Source organism: Micromys minutus (genome assembly GCF_963924665.1).
Source record: "Micromys minutus genome assembly, chromosome: 18".
NCBI lineage: Eukaryota > Metazoa > Chordata > Mammalia > Rodentia > Muridae > Micromys > Micromys minutus.
Window position 1 is genome coordinate 2732836 of NC_137953.1, and position 15915 is coordinate 2748750.

At 53.1% G+C, this 15915-nt stretch overlaps 1 protein-coding gene across 3 annotated transcripts in view; it reads left to right on the plus strand.

Moving 5' to 3' along the window:
- The window catches only part of SFXN5 (sideroflexin 5), a 119432-nt gene that overhangs the window by 96140 nt on the left and 7377 nt on the right, over positions 1–15915 (plus strand). Inside the window, exons 12-14 of one of the 3 annotated variants that reach the window (XM_080932341.1) lie at positions 903–988; positions 6590–6707; positions 13290–13339. In XM_080932341.1, coding sequence (XP_080788467.1) covers positions 903–988; positions 6590–6707; positions 13290–13310 — 225 coding nt within the window. In that variant the 3' untranslated portion in view covers positions 13311–13339. Of the gene's footprint in view, positions 1–902; positions 989–6589; positions 6708–13289; positions 13340–15915 lie in introns of those variants that run through there. The other 2 variants (XM_080932340.1, XM_080932343.1) reach the window with 2 other exon arrangements.

A 15915-nucleotide genomic window follows, 5' to 3' on the forward strand; every position in this document is an offset into this window, starting at 1 on the left:
GGCTTCTTTCAACCCTGCTTGGCCTATCTTGGTCTCATTGGGGATCTATATGTTGTGAGACATTCTTGGGCATTCCTCTAAGAGCAGGAGCCCATGACTCAAAGGGACTCTCTGCAGTGGCTGTCCAAACACAAATGGCCACTTAGCTGGGCCTCAGGCTATGCCTCCCGCCATCCCATGGACTCCCAAGCAAACCCCAGAGCAGATCTCCATTGGATCCTGTACATAGTCAGCCAAAGCTCATGCCCCTTACACAGCCTGCCTTTTCTTACCAAGGCTGTAGCTCAGTTGGAAGTGCACTTAACCTAACACACACAAAGCCCCCGGTTTGATTCCCGGTGCCACATCAATCAAGGGGTGGTAGCTCGTGCCTGTAATCTCAGCACTCAGGAGGTGAAGGAAAGAGAGTCTGAGATTCAAGATCAAAGCCAGCCTTGGGATATTGAGAGAGAAAAAAAATAAAGCTTAGAGCCAGGAGACAAGGATCTTACAAATCTTTATCTTTAAGGGACTGTGTTTTTAAAAAGTAGCCTATAGCTTCATTCAGGGAGCCCCCTGGCTCTGCAGTTTGTTCTGGCTTTGTTTTGACAGCACCTTAGGCCCTCTGTGTATCATTTCCCCACCCCTGGTTCCTGTACATCCCTGGCTGGGGAGGCTGCCTTCTGCTACCCTGCCCTGTGCAGAGACTGCTCCTCTCAGAGGCTTGTGAGGGAGGGTAGGGCAGTGTCGCCCTGTTGTCTGGCATCCAGCTCCGTGAGCACTGCTGTGCGCGGAGCCCAGGCTGCCAGCTGTGCTGAGCAGCAGGGCCCACACCTCGCTCGCACGTGGGGTGGGATCGGTTTCCCTAGCGGATGTTCCCAGCATCGAGTTCTCGCCTCACCGCAGCCCGTTCCTGTCCTCAGGCTCTGCTGGAGACAGCTCTGACAAGAGTGGTTCTGCCCATGCCCATCCTGGTGCTGCCTCCGATCGTCATGTCCATGCTGGAGAAGTAAGTCAGGCTGCGGGAACAGAGGGGATGCTGGGTGGGGAGCCATGGCGCCCGCCTGCTGCGCTTCTGGGATGGGAGGCACCTACTCCGTCTTCTGCTGTTCTGGACAGTGGTGCTGAAACTCAGAACCTTCCCCATACAGTTGGCCGGTACTCAGTGCTGTCGGGTTCCCCACGGAGAAGCATGGTTCTGCACTGGTGGAGGGACAGGGCTGCTGGCAGTTTTGGTGGGAGTCTGTGTGTGTATACACACTCTGTGAGTGAGCAGTCCCAGCCTGTTGTAAAGACGGTCTAAGATAAGAAGCCTAGATTTGCACCCTTCCTGAGACACTAGTTATCAAAGTACAACAATACAGTCTGACTGTGGGTCACTTTTGCCATCCAGACGATGAGGTAGACTTGCCTTGAGTTTGAGATAACATGGGGTACATGGTGAATTCTGGCCAGCCTGGACTACGTTGTTAAGATCTTGTCTTCAAAACATGAACCAACAACCAAAACCACAAAGAGTAGGCTGGGAGTGGTGGCACTGGCCTTTAACCCGAGCACTCAGGAGGCAGAAACATATGGATCTCTGTGAGTTTAAGGCCAGCCTAAAGTATATAATGGGTCTCAGGCCACACGTTTTTATTTTTAATTAATTAATTAATTATAATAAAGCGAAAGTGGAATAGTAATGATCTCCCTGGGTCCCTCAGAAGACAATCAACCCACAACCATTTCTCATGCCACTGTCCATAAAATACAGGGGGCATCACAGTGCCAATCAAAGAGGGCTCCTATGATTAGCACACACAAAGCCCTGTAAACCCGGCAGGACTCGAACTCAGAGATCCTCCTGCCTCTGCCTTCTGAGCGCTGGGACTGAAGACGTGCGATGTCACCACCCCGTTGAGAGCTTCTCCTTATTTATTGGTGAGTGTGCAGCAGGAGGATGAAGACTAGGATGCAGTTTGGAAATAGCTGAACAGAGCAGGAGGAAAGAATCAGGGTCCAGCAGGCCTGGGGTGGGGGCAGGAGAGGCCCCGGGTGAAGCCAAGAGACAGAGCCTAGCTGGTAGTCACCCTTCCCTCTTGGGGACCCCACAGGACCCAGTATGGTTGAAGGAAAGCATACCCGTTGGGACAAATGGATGGAGGTCCTGAGAACCCACAGGAGAGACCCCTTTATCTCAGAAATGGGCAGAGCCTTTGCATCTGGGCACTGAGGTTAAAAACTATTCATCCGGAACAGGTATGGTGACCCAGAACTCAGGAGGATGAAGCAGGAGGATTGCCATGAGTTTGAAGGTAGTCTGGGCTACATAGCAAGTTCCAGCCTGGGCTAAAATGTGAGACCCTGTTTTGAAAACACAATGAAGAAAAGTGGGGGTGGGGAGGGAAAAAAGTTAGCATGGAAACTTACAATGAATAAAGAGCAGCAAAACATATAGGGCTGAAGAGGGAAGTTCTTAGTCTCTCTGGCCTTGTGTATAACCCTCTCCTGTGAGTCTTAGATGACAGACCCCCAACTAAAAGGACAGATAAGCAGACCAGGGCCAGGTGACGAGGGTGTGGCTTTCTGCAGTGCTGAGACCTGTGCTCAGTCACTTGTGCAAGTCTGGTAGGACAGAGCCCTCACCTGGCAGATTAGGCAGAGAAGTTTTCTTATGTGCACAGGACTCAAAGGACAGCAGAAGCTGGGGAGGCCTAGAACTTGCTGCAAATGTGTTTCTAAGCTGCTGAGGGAGGAGGAAGTCTCATCTCCCCAGTCTGGTGAGAAGTCACTAGGGGGTCCAGGGTTTTATGTCTTGCCATCTTGCCGGGATAAAGTAGACAAATCCGCCCGCAGAGAGCAGGAGCCAAGCTGAAGGTCCCACCCTCCTCCCTATTTGAGCACCCAGCATCCTCAGCGTACTTTCCAGGTACTTGAAAACAGGAGTGGGGAGAAACCTGGTTCGTTCCTTCAGCATGGATCAGCTGGAGAAGAACATGACTTCCTCTAGGCATAGGAACTGAGTTTGCCAAAAGTTGAAGGAGGGTCATTCTGGAGGCTTAAAGTTTTAGGAGTTAGGAGAGGTGCTGTGAGGATGATTTTCACTCTGAAGCCTCCTTAGCCCAGAGTCTGGAATGCTGTGTGGCCTGCCTCATTCCCTAGGAAACTGCAGGGTGGGGAAATGAGAAGTCAGTAGTAGGCCCCATGCAGCCTGCTAAATAGTTGATCCTTTCCTGGGCTCCTGCCGTGATTTTGAGAGAGAACAGTCCAATCCCAGTTCACTCACGAATGTTAAGGTGGATAAGACTCAGTTTGATCCTCAGACTCAGTAATCTCATTCCCACTATAAAACCACAGGCCTGCATAGCAGGGGAGGCAGAGCGCTAGAGCACAGCCTGCTGAAACTCCTAGTAGGGAGGTATGCCCTTCCTGCCTCAGTTTCCCACAGAGAAAATGAGGACACTGCCCTGCTTGCTTGTCAACACTCGAACATCGTTTTTTCCCTGCAGGACGGGCAGCTGTGCTGTCCAGAGTTCTTTGGTGCAGGATTTCAGGGCTAATGAGAGGGGGCAGCCCCCACCCTCCTAAGCCAGGTTGGGTGAGGAAGTCTGGACAGCCAAGGAGAATAGACAAAAGCACACTTACAAAGCAGCTGACTTGCAAATTAATGGAGCGCAAAGTAGGGCCTCGCTGCAAGTGCTGAAGGAATGCACAGCAAATGGGGGGCACCAGCTGTTGTGTGGCAGCCTTGCTGCCTCTGGCCTCAGTCTATCCTCTCTGTCAGGAGCACTGGGGTCTTGAGTCTGGGCCTCCAGCTAGGATTAGACAGAGGTGGAAAGAAACTCCTCATGCCAGTGAGACCAAAAGAAGTCCGAAGTGGGAAGTAAGGGACATCCACCTACACTGGAAGCACCTCCCCACACACCCCTAAACCTCATCTTCCACACCTCCCCTGTAGACCCTCCCACCCAGAAAGCTGAGTTCAGACCCAGGACTTCGAGGCCCATAGTCAGTCAGCACAGAGTCAGGTATCAATGTACAGGAAGGCTATAGTTTGTTCCTTAAGCCTTGCAGCCCTGGCTCCGGATATACTGGAAGAGTCAACATTGGTGGTGGAAGCTGGCTGGAGGTCCGGGCCTTGAGTCCGCTCCCCCAGCTCCTTCACTGCCTGTGCTCCGGGTCTTCCCTTTTCCCAGGCATTCGCACATCCCTCCATCTGCATATTTTAACTCCTCCAGCTGCCTTTCCAATCCCTGCCTGCCATTTTCCTCTTCTCCCCTCCCCCCATCCTGCTGTGTTCTCTCTGGGGGACTCTGGACTAGACTCCCCAGACTTCCCAAAGGTTGCACCCCTGGGGCTTCCTGGACCCACAAGAGGGACTTCAGCCTGCCTCCCCAAGGTCATAATCCCCAGGGATGGGAGTTTGTTCAGTGTTACTTTCAGGAAGTCCCAGGGGACCTGTCATTTGTCCCTGCCCTAGGCGACCCTCAGGGCTATGTCTCCAGGAACCCTACACCCTTGGAGAATTGCCACAGGACCAGGAGTCGGCCCTGAGACCCAGGCCTGAGAAGATGATCACACTTGGTCTTGGTCTCATTCCAACCTCTGTGTGACCCCAGAGGAGGCCTATGAGGCCTTGGGCTAGCACAGACTAGAGAGATAATGGGGTGCCACTCTCTTTGGGGTTGATTTTGGCACCCTCTGTCTTGTTCCTCTTATTCCCTGGGAGAGCCCTTACCCCAATCCCCAGTAACTCAACCTAGGCTTTATCCAACCCTCACACAGAGCATGGAGTCTGGGCCAGCCAAGAAGGACAAGAGAACAGTTCTAACTGCCAGGATTTCCCTCCTCTGTGCAGCAGCGGCAGCAGCAGTGATGATGTACACTTACCTGCTGCCGAGCTGGCTGACCTTTGCATTTGCTTAGAATTGGAGAGCAGTTGGGTCTTGGTTAACACCTGAGCGAGAACATGGAAAGGCAGCCGCCTCTCAGAGGTGTGATCTGGAGACTCATGAATGCCAGTTCCTGGGTCTAATGCCAGCTGAAGGAGGGTCCCATGGAATCAAGAGCCACTTTTAACTAGACCATTCCAGTGTGCACTGAGAGTCTGAGAGCTACCACTCTCAACCCTGTTGTCTGCTGAGGGGGTAGGGGTTCTTGAGTTTGCCCCAGAAGGTAAGAGTGTGAGGGGGTTTGCCTGCTCCCATAGGGATGGATGGATTAGTCAATTTTCCCTTATTCGAATAAACATCTGAGAAAAGGTAGAAAAGACCATCAGTTTTTGGTGATTTCACCTGTCATCCAGCCTAACCCCTGGGGCATCAGGTCAATGTGGTGTGAGCAGGACCCCTGGGGCATCAGGCCAATGTGGTGTGAGCAGGACCCCTGGGGCATTAGGCCAATGTGGTGTGAACAGGAAGCAGTACAAACCTGACTCCTTTACAGAGTGGAGAACTTAGGAGAAGACTGGACTTCCTGTATGTCCCTGAAGAGCACCCCTCCTCAGTGAACTGAGACCACCCTGGACCCTAGCTCTTAGCTTCTGCCATCTCCCAACATGATCAGACTAACCAAACCTTTAATGTATGGCAATTTGAAGACACGTAAGGTTTAGACTGCATACAGCAAGGGCCTCTCCTCTATGACTGGAGCCAGACCTGCTCCAGTCGGGGAAGGGGAAGAGCTCCTGTTGTAATCTATCGCACAGGCTGGTCCTGTGAGGCTGCCGTGGCCACTGAGGTTGGGTTTAGTGCCGGTCTAACATGCCTAGCAGATGCTGCAGGTATTCAACCCTGCAGGCATTACCTGCTTTCCAGGGGTCAAATGCCGTAGATCCTGACAAACGGTGGTTTCTTGTAAGTGTAGTGAGTACGTTCTCGTCAGCTAGGGTGGCCCACCTCGGTCCCAGGAACTCATTCAAACTCAGCATACCAAATCCTCCCCCCAAACCTGCCATAGGGAGTGTGTGACAACTGAATCATTCAGGGAGGTGTAGCTGTCAACGGGTCCTGGAGTCAGGAGCCAGGAGCAGCTCAGGGTGCCACTGAGAATGTTAGAGTCCAGGCAGCTACCTGCAGAATGTCCCATGGCCATGCCTGCCCACCCCATGGCCCTTGGCTGGAAGTGGCAATCTGTGGGATGTCCAGTTTTCATGCACGGGACAGGGCTGCATATCCTTGGTCACATGCATGTGCTTGTGCATGCACATGTGTGTGCATATGTGCACAAGTATATTCTGTGTCTACTTTCTGGATGGCACATACTGGGGTTTTCCTGCTGTTTAGCATGTCTCATATGTGTGTGTTTCTTCAGGAGCCAGGGATGACAGTCCCTTCTGCCCACCCCTCCCCATCATCACCATGTACAGGGCTAGACACATTATTATAGATGGGTGGCCCACTCTGAGAATTTGTGTACAGTTTAAGTAGCTGAGGGTTCCTGGCTGGGTCCATCCCTGTTCTTCATATGAGGAAGGCAGTGGTAGCTAAGAGAAGCCCTGAAGACGGTGCCCAATCTTTTGCTAGGCTTGAGATGTCCTGGGCTGCTGAGGTAACTGGGGCCCATCTGGGCAGCTCATGGCCAGCCATTCTAGGCTATGTCCCTCATGTGACCCTCCTTCTCTCCACAGGACAGCCCTCTTGCAAGCTCGCCCGCGGCTACTCCTACCTGTGCATAGCCTTGTGTGCCTGGCAGCCTTTGGCCTGGCCCTGCCCCTGGCCATCAGCCTTTTCCCGCAGATGTCAGAGGTCAGTGGGGACCCAGGGCAGGGCGGGGAGGTGGCATTTATTGTTAATGACTTAACCCAGTACCGACTGCCAGTACTGAGCCAGGCTCTGTGGTGAGAGCCATCATATGGTGAGAGCCAGGTATAATGACTTGTGGCTACAATGCTAACCTTTTAGGCTATGGCAGGCTTGCGGTGGGAGAAGTGAGGTAGGAGGATTGCTGTGAGTTTGAGGCCAGCTTGAGCTACAAAGCCATTTTTTTGGTGACCAGCCTGAGCTACAGAGTGAGAATCTTTCTTTAAAATCAATCAACCAACCGACCAATCAGTGAAAACCAGTGAATGAATCTGGCCAAGGCTTGGACCTCTCAAAGATGACTGCCAAAGAGCAACACAAGGATGCTTGCAATAGCAAATAAAGAAAGGAAGGTTAGGGTGGAAGGAAAGAGGCAGCTGGACAGTCAGAACCTGAAGGGGGCGGCGTGACCCTGGGGACAGGATGCTGGGATACCTGAGTGAGGTCTGCCTGTGTGGAGAGAGGTGAAGTGAGCCAGGTAAAGCTGGCCAGACCTGGGTGGTACTGGGGACTTGAAGGCTGAGGCAGAGGGAAGATGGCATCCAGAGAACTGCACAAAGGATTCTTGGTCGCAAATGGATGGTCTCCATGGAGGCTTCATGAAGCTGAGTTGGAGCTCTGGAGAGGGAACCATCAGGAAGCTGTGGCGGGCATCCAGGGAGATGATGGCGGCTTGGACCAGGCTGCTGGCAGTGGGCACTGAGAAGTGGGGCCATTGTGAGAGTGGGGCAGCCGCTTTCTTGGGATTTTTGTGAAGAGCTGCATGTGTCAGAGGGGAAGGGAGCCTGCAGGGTGTGTGCCTGGCTTTCCGGGTTTGAAACCAGGAGGCAGATGCTGTCACCTGGTCACAAGATGGAGATGGGAGGAGGGGAGAGCTGAGGTAGGACAGAGTTGAGTCAGTTAGACCTGGGGATGGGAATCCATGAACTATGTAAGTGGAGGTGCCCTGTGGGGAACTGCGCCCAGGTTACAATCCAGGACAGTGTCCTAGGCTGCAGGGACAGGATGGAGGCCACCAGGTAAGGCAGAACCAGAATCACCGAGATGGGAATGTCCAATGTCCTTGAGGTTGGAGAGTGCCCCTGTCCTTAGAAAATGAGAGTGAGGCTTGACGGGGAGGTATTGCACATCTCCAGAGCTTTTATTTATTTCTTTGTTTTTAATAAGGAGAAAAACATATGTATGTGCTAAAGGGAAACCCCAGGAGAGAACAAAGGACTTCAGGGAAAGAGTGAAGTCCATGATGAGCTAAGAGGACCAGTGTACAGACCAAGGGAGCAGCCTTGGCAGGGGAGAGCCCTGTGCTCCTGGCAATGGGTAGAAAGGGTGGGCAGATGGCAGGTACAATTGTGGGTGGGGATACAGGTCATGACAAATCAGAGGTAAGGGCCATGGGTGCACAGAGCCAAACTGTCGTTCACAACAGCTGAGCTCATGGCCGGAGAAAGCCACTTCTGAATGAGTGATCTGAGGACTAGCCCTGCTTCAAGGAGTGCTCCAAATGGAGGAGGGAGGGAACGCTGGGGTTCCTGGGGACAGTGGCCACAGGGGTTTAGTGAAGACTGGAAGCTCGGTGCAGGAGCTGAAATCCTGTCTTCTATTACACACCCAAGTTTGGCATGCTCTCCGTGTGAGCCTGCAGTTCCCTATCCTCGATTTCTCGTGGGAGAGCAGAGCCTAGGAACTCCCACTGGAGCCCAGGGCTGTAGGCACCTGTAAGCTCTGGGGACAGGGCAGAGGTTATCCTGAGGTCTTTGGGGCACCACTGTGCTGGAAGCTCTCCTTATGGAAGGGACCCAGGACAGAGAACCCCCAGGTCACCAAATCAGAAGCTGTTCTATGTGGACAGGGTCATCCCATGTAGCACCTTCCTGGCTCTACTGGAAAAGAGACCAGCCCTCAGTCACCGAAGCCAGTGTTGATAGGTGGGGACACTCTGGAGGCCACACCCAGTCAGATAGGAGTCTATTCAGCTGCTCCAAAAGGCTCTAGTGAAGCCCCAGACTCCTGTATTCCCTCTGCCTGCTCTCACGGGTTGGGAGGAACAGTCTAAGTTCTCTGTCCTTACAGAAGGAGGGCAGGGAGATGTTCTTCAGGACTCCCCACACAGCTGTGTCTTCCCCAGCAGGGTTCAGCCTAACCTGGACATTATTCTAGGGTATTTTCAGGCCTGTCTGTAACCCGTGGCACCAAAGCCATCAGCCAATTGGCTGGGAGGCGCTCGCTCCTTTGTTCATGCTCCCAATTAGTTCTAACGAGGCAACACGCTACTTCTGCGGTACAGGGATCCTGTCTTGTGTCCCAGAAGCCGGGGGGGATTTGCCATATGAGTCTGGACTTGCTTGAGCTGACCCAACCTTGCCAAAAATCACCAAGGCTGTCAACAGAAGTAATTGCTCAAGTAGTAATTAATTCACCAGGAGACCTGGAGACCAAGTTCAGGAACTAGGGTGGCTAGCTTGCTGTCACTGGTGTGGTGTCCCAGAGCTTGAGGAAGAACTTCCATTTCTCCTTTCATGCCTAAGAGTTTTACTATTTCTCAAAGGAGTGTTTCTGCCTGCTTGAATGGTACCAAGGGTCAGTTGCAAATAGTAATTATAGCTACCTTGACTGAAGTCACATGCTAGGTCTTTGCTCACTTTGTATTTTAACTGTGTCGAGTACAGTTAAAAATCAAGATATTTCCTAGTCTGTCAGAGGTGGTTGTTGACAGCCCCGAGAAGAGACTGGGGACACAAAACCTTTGGAGCATTGAGGGGCCTGAAGCCAAAGAACAAAAAGCCAAGATTAACCACAGAAGTGGCTTAGAGACGTGGGAGGTTTTATCGTCCCATGATAGAGTCCCCAGCATGTTCTGGTTACAAATGAGGGCACTGAGGCAGCTTAAAGGTAATTATGTTGTCTGAGGTCCATGTTGGTCATGAGAGAGGCAGCTTGTCCAGACAGGATTGAATCACAGAGCATAGCCTGCCCAGATCTCGCCATAAGAAGAGAAACCAAGCTTGTGTTCAGACTGCTTATTTTTCAGACCAAAAGCGCCTCCTCTGGACCTCCTGCCTCTCACAGGAAATCTACTGTGTTTCTACAGGACCTTCTGTGCGAGTATTGCTTTGTTTTCCAATGCAGAACTGAGCAGAGTGAAGGTGTCTAGGACCCAACAGGTGGCTTCTGGAATAAACTCTGAACTTGGTGTGTGAGCTCTGGCCTCCTGCGGGCCTCAAACTTCCCAGGACGGGAAGAATGGGGCCTGCTCTTTGACCTGGGGGGGGGGTTAGGGTATGGAGGAGCACTGGTTAGACGGTGGCATCTAATCAACACCTGGAAAAAGCTCCCTGCCCCGTGGTCCCTCATGAAGACGAGGCTACTCTCTCTTGTGACTGAGACAGTCTTCTAATGGCTTCTGACTTCCTGAAGCCTTATTCTAATGTCAAAAACAAGTTTAACAATTAAATGTCCCTGGGTGTGGTGGCTCACACCTGTGATCCCAGCACTTGAGAGGCAGAAAGAGGGAGAATCCCCACAAATTCAAGACCAGCCTTCTCTACAGAGCAAGCTGTAGGCCAGCTAGGATCACATAGGGTCGATCCTGGGGTCAAAAAAACCAAAACCAACAACAACAAAAGTAAAGTGAATGTGGTAGCATATGCCCACAGCAAGAGGGCCAGGGGTTCAAGGCCGTCCTTGGCTGCATCGTGAGTTTGAACCCCAGCATGGGCTACATGAGAACTCGCTTCCAAAAAAGCAGAAATAAAATCATAGGGTGACAGTTACAGCGGAAGTAAAGCCAGGGGCTGGGCAGTGGCTGCCCCAAGGCTCCTGGAGGTAAGGTAGGTTGTGTAGTTGAAGAGGTTCCTGATGTAGGGCAGCCTTTCTGGCTCTATCCTCTGTGAAGATTAGGCCTCTAAACAAGGCAAACGTGGTCACCTCTGTCCCTCTGCCTCGTCTGCATGTACACTGTTGTCTGGGACCCTTTTGGGGGAACATCCAGTGTTCAGGCCTTGGGTCCATGGGCTTCTCTGTTCCGGGGGTCTGGATTGGGCAATGACAAATGCCCTTCTAATTCTGACAGCCGGTGTTCTCTCTACCTGGGAGTGAGTCCAACCCTATGGTTTAATGAGCCTCAGGTCTCCCAGGGAGCAAGAAGCAGTGTGCTGGCCAAGCCTCACTCACCCTTGCCTCTGCCTTTCTTCATTCCCCGAGTCCTCTGAGACTCTCCCATATCCAGGTTTCCCCTCCCCCGATGTTCCCTGGGGAGCTCAGGGGCTAAGGACCCGGGGCTGCTGTACAAGCCGGAGCTATTGTTCCACAATCTGGTTTTGTCCTCATCTTGTTGGCAGGCTGCAGGAGAGGAGCGAAAGGTTAATGAGGCGCTGTGAACGGAGGCTGCGGCGGGCGGGCGCCGGCTGGGTGACAGGGAGCTAATTAGGAGCAGTTTAACAGGAGGAAAAAGTGAAATCTCCTCCTCACCAACTGTCAATAATTAGCCGATTTGGTGAGGTTGAAATGTGTCCACAGGAGAAGGCGGGGCCTGTCTGGGGACCCCGGTGTGCATGTGTGTGTAGGGGGGACTGAGGCTAATCTCCACCTCTAGGTGTGTATGGGGAGGTTGGGGGGTAACTGGCCATCATGGGGCCATCTTGCAGCTCTGGGCGTCTCTTCTGCCCTTCGGTTAGCTTTTCCCAGCTTGGCCCCAGTTGAGACCTCAGCTGAAAGCAAGTATTAGAACTAAGTTTCTTCCAGTGTCTGCCCTGTAGGAACCTGGAAGTGAAATTAAGAGGCAGGTGCTCGAATCAGGAGAAGGATGGCAGCTAACGCTACCCTGAAGTCTCACGCTGATCCTTAGGCGCCTGCCTTTCCCGCAGCGCGAGTGTGCCCTCTGAGTAGTAGCTGATTGGTGCCAAGAGGAGGCTGGGCAGGGCCCCCTTAGCCTGCTGTGGAGCACGCCTTCCTCATAGTCCCCGGGGGCCCTGTTTTCCCGACTACACTAAGGCAGGGCTGGAGGGGAGGATCAGGCACTGAGCCTGAGTGGTTAAACTGTGGCTGAAAGGAAGTTGCAGAGGCCTCCTGGGGGCAAGGAGTCATGTTCACTAGCCAGAAGGTTGTTTCCTGTTGGGCCTGTTTGTGCTGTCTGTTGTCTTGTCTTTTGTTGGCCCCTGGCCTTTGGCCTTTCCTGACCCCTCAGCAGATGGATGCCTCCTCCCCAGACTCTAGCTTCTGCTGAACACCTTAGCTGGAAAAGGCATCCATCAGCCCTGTCAATCTCCGGATCCCACCCCCTTCCCCGCCCACCTCAGCTCTAACCACTCCCCCAGCTCAGCTCTAGAGGGCCTCCAGAGCCCGAGGCATGCTGGGAGGAAGGCCGAAGCCCTCTTCTGGTCCTTAGCATTATCTGCAGACTCTAAGGGAACTACTAGGGCCACATTCCATCCCTACTCAGTCCCTGCTCCTCACTTCTCCATCCGTAGTTCTCGGAGCTGATAAACAGGAGGTATCCCACCCCAGAGGCAAGAACGTGCCCCTCCCCTGGGCACTAGAACCCCTCTCTACCCTCACCATCCCTGCAGGAAGCATTGGTGGACCAGCTTAGCTGGGCAGCTGTGACACATCAAAAGCTGACACCCTCCCCAGTTTGTCTCCCTTTCTGTGAGAACAAATTTCAGGGAAGAGTTGAGCATCTTCTAGAATGCCCTGTCCCTGGGACATTGTCCCTGATATTCAGGATCAACCTTAAACAGTAAGCCGTATTCCCATCTTACCCACCTTAGGACAGCACCTCTCCCTCCCTCCATGTAAGGCTGAGAACCCAACTCTTTATCGCTCCCTGGTACAGACCTAGCTCATTTGGGCTCGCCTGGACTCTGTTGGCTCCTGTCCCTCCAGAGTCCACAGTACCTTTCGTTGCCCCTAGAAAAGGAGCCTCTTCTCCTCCAGTCTCACATCCATCTTTGCTTAGAGATGTTTGTTTGGGGTTTTTCTCATTTGCTGGTTTAATCACTCCCCACTGAAAGCCGAAGCAGGCTATTTTTGCTGTCAGAAATCTGCCGCCTCCCCGCCCGCTGCTTTCTTGGAATTTGCCCACAGGACCCCCCAGGAGGGACAAACGGGGATGGCAAAGCCACTTGGATCCCTGGAACGCCAACGCCACCTGTCATATTGCCTATTCCCCACACCCCCATCCTAACCCATGCGTGCACACAGGCCGGCACACGTGCATACACACCAGCATGTACGCATTCTCAATGACAGGCTTCAGAGAAGCCACCTCCCGACCTGTCTCTTTGAGGTCTTTGAACACCTCCCTGGTTTCAAGAGTGGAGGCCTAGCTGAGCCAAACTTCCACAGAGTACAAAGCAGTAAAGACAAGTGCTTGGTGTCTGAACTACAGCAGGAGCCCAGCCCTGAGAGTGTGCTTTTTGGTTAGGGCTGGGCAGGATGGCCACAGCCTCACCTTTTCTCTGTAGCCTCATGTGAGTCTCTACTTCCTCCTAAGACTCCTCCACCCACTTCTAGATGTTATCTTCCTTCTAGGAGGATTTCCCCACTGTATAGATGGAGAAACTGAGGCCTCAAAGCTGAGAAGATAGAAGAGGGAGAAAGACTCTGAGGTCAGCCCACCAGAGGGCATCCAGGAACAGTGTAAAGTTCTGAAGTGAGGCTTGGGCTTGGAGGCTTGCTGGGTCTACCAAGTCCTTGGGAGGAGCCCCACGTCTGGGGGGGAGAGGCTTTAGTTCAGTTTGATTGCCACCTGGAGGGGCTCTCCGAGGCCTGGATATGGGAGCTGGAATCTGCCCCTTCCCTGCTGGAGTTTGCAACCAGAGATACAATGAAGATTAAAGTAAGTGCTAGAGATGTTTAAGGCCACAATTATGGGTGTGGCATGAGACCAGGGGACCCATGCAGGAGAAGGCATAGACTCATTCCTCAAGAGCAGAGCAGAGCGTCCAAGGAACCAAGAAAGCCCCAAGAAGCCTTGAGCGGGCTAGGCATGCTCTTCCTTCAATGGAAGCTTTGCCCAGTCAAGCCTGTCTACCAAATTCAACGAGGTATTCTAGAAGGCTTTGGAAGGAACAGTCTGGGAAGTGGCATTGCTGAGGCATCTGGCTTTGTTTTGTGTTAGACAGAAGCTTGCTATGTAGCCCAGGCTGGCCTGGAGCTCTCAATTGTTCTGCCTCTGCCTCCCAAGTGTTGGGATGATAGGCATGTGCCACTGTGCCTTAGCTGGAGGGTGGCCTTCATTAAGAAGGTACTGTGAGTCTATTAATAATAGTACCTGAGGCCTAACCCAGATGCTCAGGTGTCCAAGCTCCGGCCTCAGCTGCTCCTGTAACCCTGTTTAGCCCAGCCCTTCAAAGACTCTCAGATCAGTTCCAAAGATGGGCCTGGACGTGCACTGTGTATATAAGCAGGACCCAAAGCTGTCTCAGTCCTGGCTACAAGAGTAGGATGTGGCTGTTTAGTGGACCAGCTGGGCTTTGGGAACCTATGTCAAGTGCTATGCCACCTGCCTGCCTCAGAGAGGCCCAGACCCCTGGGCAGGCTCGGAAGTGGCTTTAGGCTGGGTCACAGGGTCAGGCTGAACGTCCCACCCCTTTGCCCTCCTCTTTGAAAAGGAGGTAGAAAAAGTCTGCCCCAGCGGGAGGTCAGAGCTTTGTAGTAGGGAGAAGCCCAGGAGAGTGGGGCACGCTTGGGGATCCAGTTTCCTGTTTATGTCTCTGCACCTTAGCTCCCCGTTCAAATATGTAAACTATCCACTAGGCCTGGCTGCAGGTGTGTGTGCTCCCAGGCTGAGGCAGAGGTGCCCCAGTGCATTCCTGACTCCTGGCCCCCACTCCAACAAAGGCAAATAACTCACGGTTAACCCTTCCCAGGCCACGAAGGAAAGCTGTAGGGAACTGGGGGTCCTGGAGCTAGCTGGGCCTTGGGGTATTTAGAGGAGACACTGGATATGGTGCTCTGTGTTTGGGGATGTCTCCTGAGAGGGGCTCCCTGGTTTGAGCTTGGTCTTCAGGACGCAGATGGGACTGAGTAGAGCAGGCTGGACATCATGGTATCGCTGGTCCTGGGCAAGAGATACCATCCAGCACGTTCTGAGCAATACCCTCAGCATCCTCTATGGTCCCTGCAGCTCCTGCTTTCTGAGGCTCTGACTCCTTATTCCAGACATAGGAGAGCCCCATTCACCTCTAACAGCCTGGCTTGACCAAGCCCATCAGATGAGACACGCAGCTTCCTCCTTGCCCCAGCCAACAGCCTGAAGCTGGGGGTGTGGGGGGAGTTACCATGTGGATATAGCCAAGTCCCAGCTTTCTCAGCCCAATCCCCAGGGCCTCAGCTGGTGGTGCCCCTTCCGGCTGTACATATGCCTTCTCTGAGACTCCATCTCTTCATCCCTCCACAGGCCTGTCTACCAGCTACTGCGGTCACTGTACCGTTTCTAGTGTGCCACATAAAGGCAACTCATTGCTTCCTAAGTCACCTCTCAGGCCCACCCATCAGCAGAGGAGTCCTCAAAAGAAAGAACAGTGCTTGCCCTTTGTTCTGAGCTCGGAGCTGGATGGCCACTGGAAAAGCCGGGGGTGGGGGGCATTCAGCCATACTATGGACCACAGGTTTAGAGGGCGCTGCCAGTCAGAGCCTGCATAGATCCCTTTGGTGGACCTTGCCTTCCTAACCCTCATTTTGGAAAGGTGACCTGCAACAAGTGTACTTGGTCATGGATAAGAGGAGGAAATGGTGGCCTGTTGACACAGGCATCACCAGGGTCCTTGCCCTGGCCTCTCCCAGTTGAGCCCAGTAGTGAGGGCCCTCAGTGATCTCCTCACACACACTTGAAGATCGTAGATCATTGGCCCCACGCCCAGCCGTGGCCAGAGAGCCTGAGGGGTTCTCACAGGTGGCTAGCTGTTGTGTGTCAGGATGAAGTAAAAGACTTCACCCAAGGTCAGCACTGAGTTCTGGGAAGTCTGGGTTCCTCCACAGTCTAGCTGCCAGGAGCAAAGCTCTCATTGAGACCACTGTAAAGACATCTGTCACTTGGTACCCAGGGCTTTGAGGTGTCTGGTACCCTATGTCAATGTTCAGCTGCTCATGCTGACTGCCTAAGGCTGCCTTCATGGGCTTGTTCCCTTCCCCGCCCCTGGAGTGGGCCTGTTCC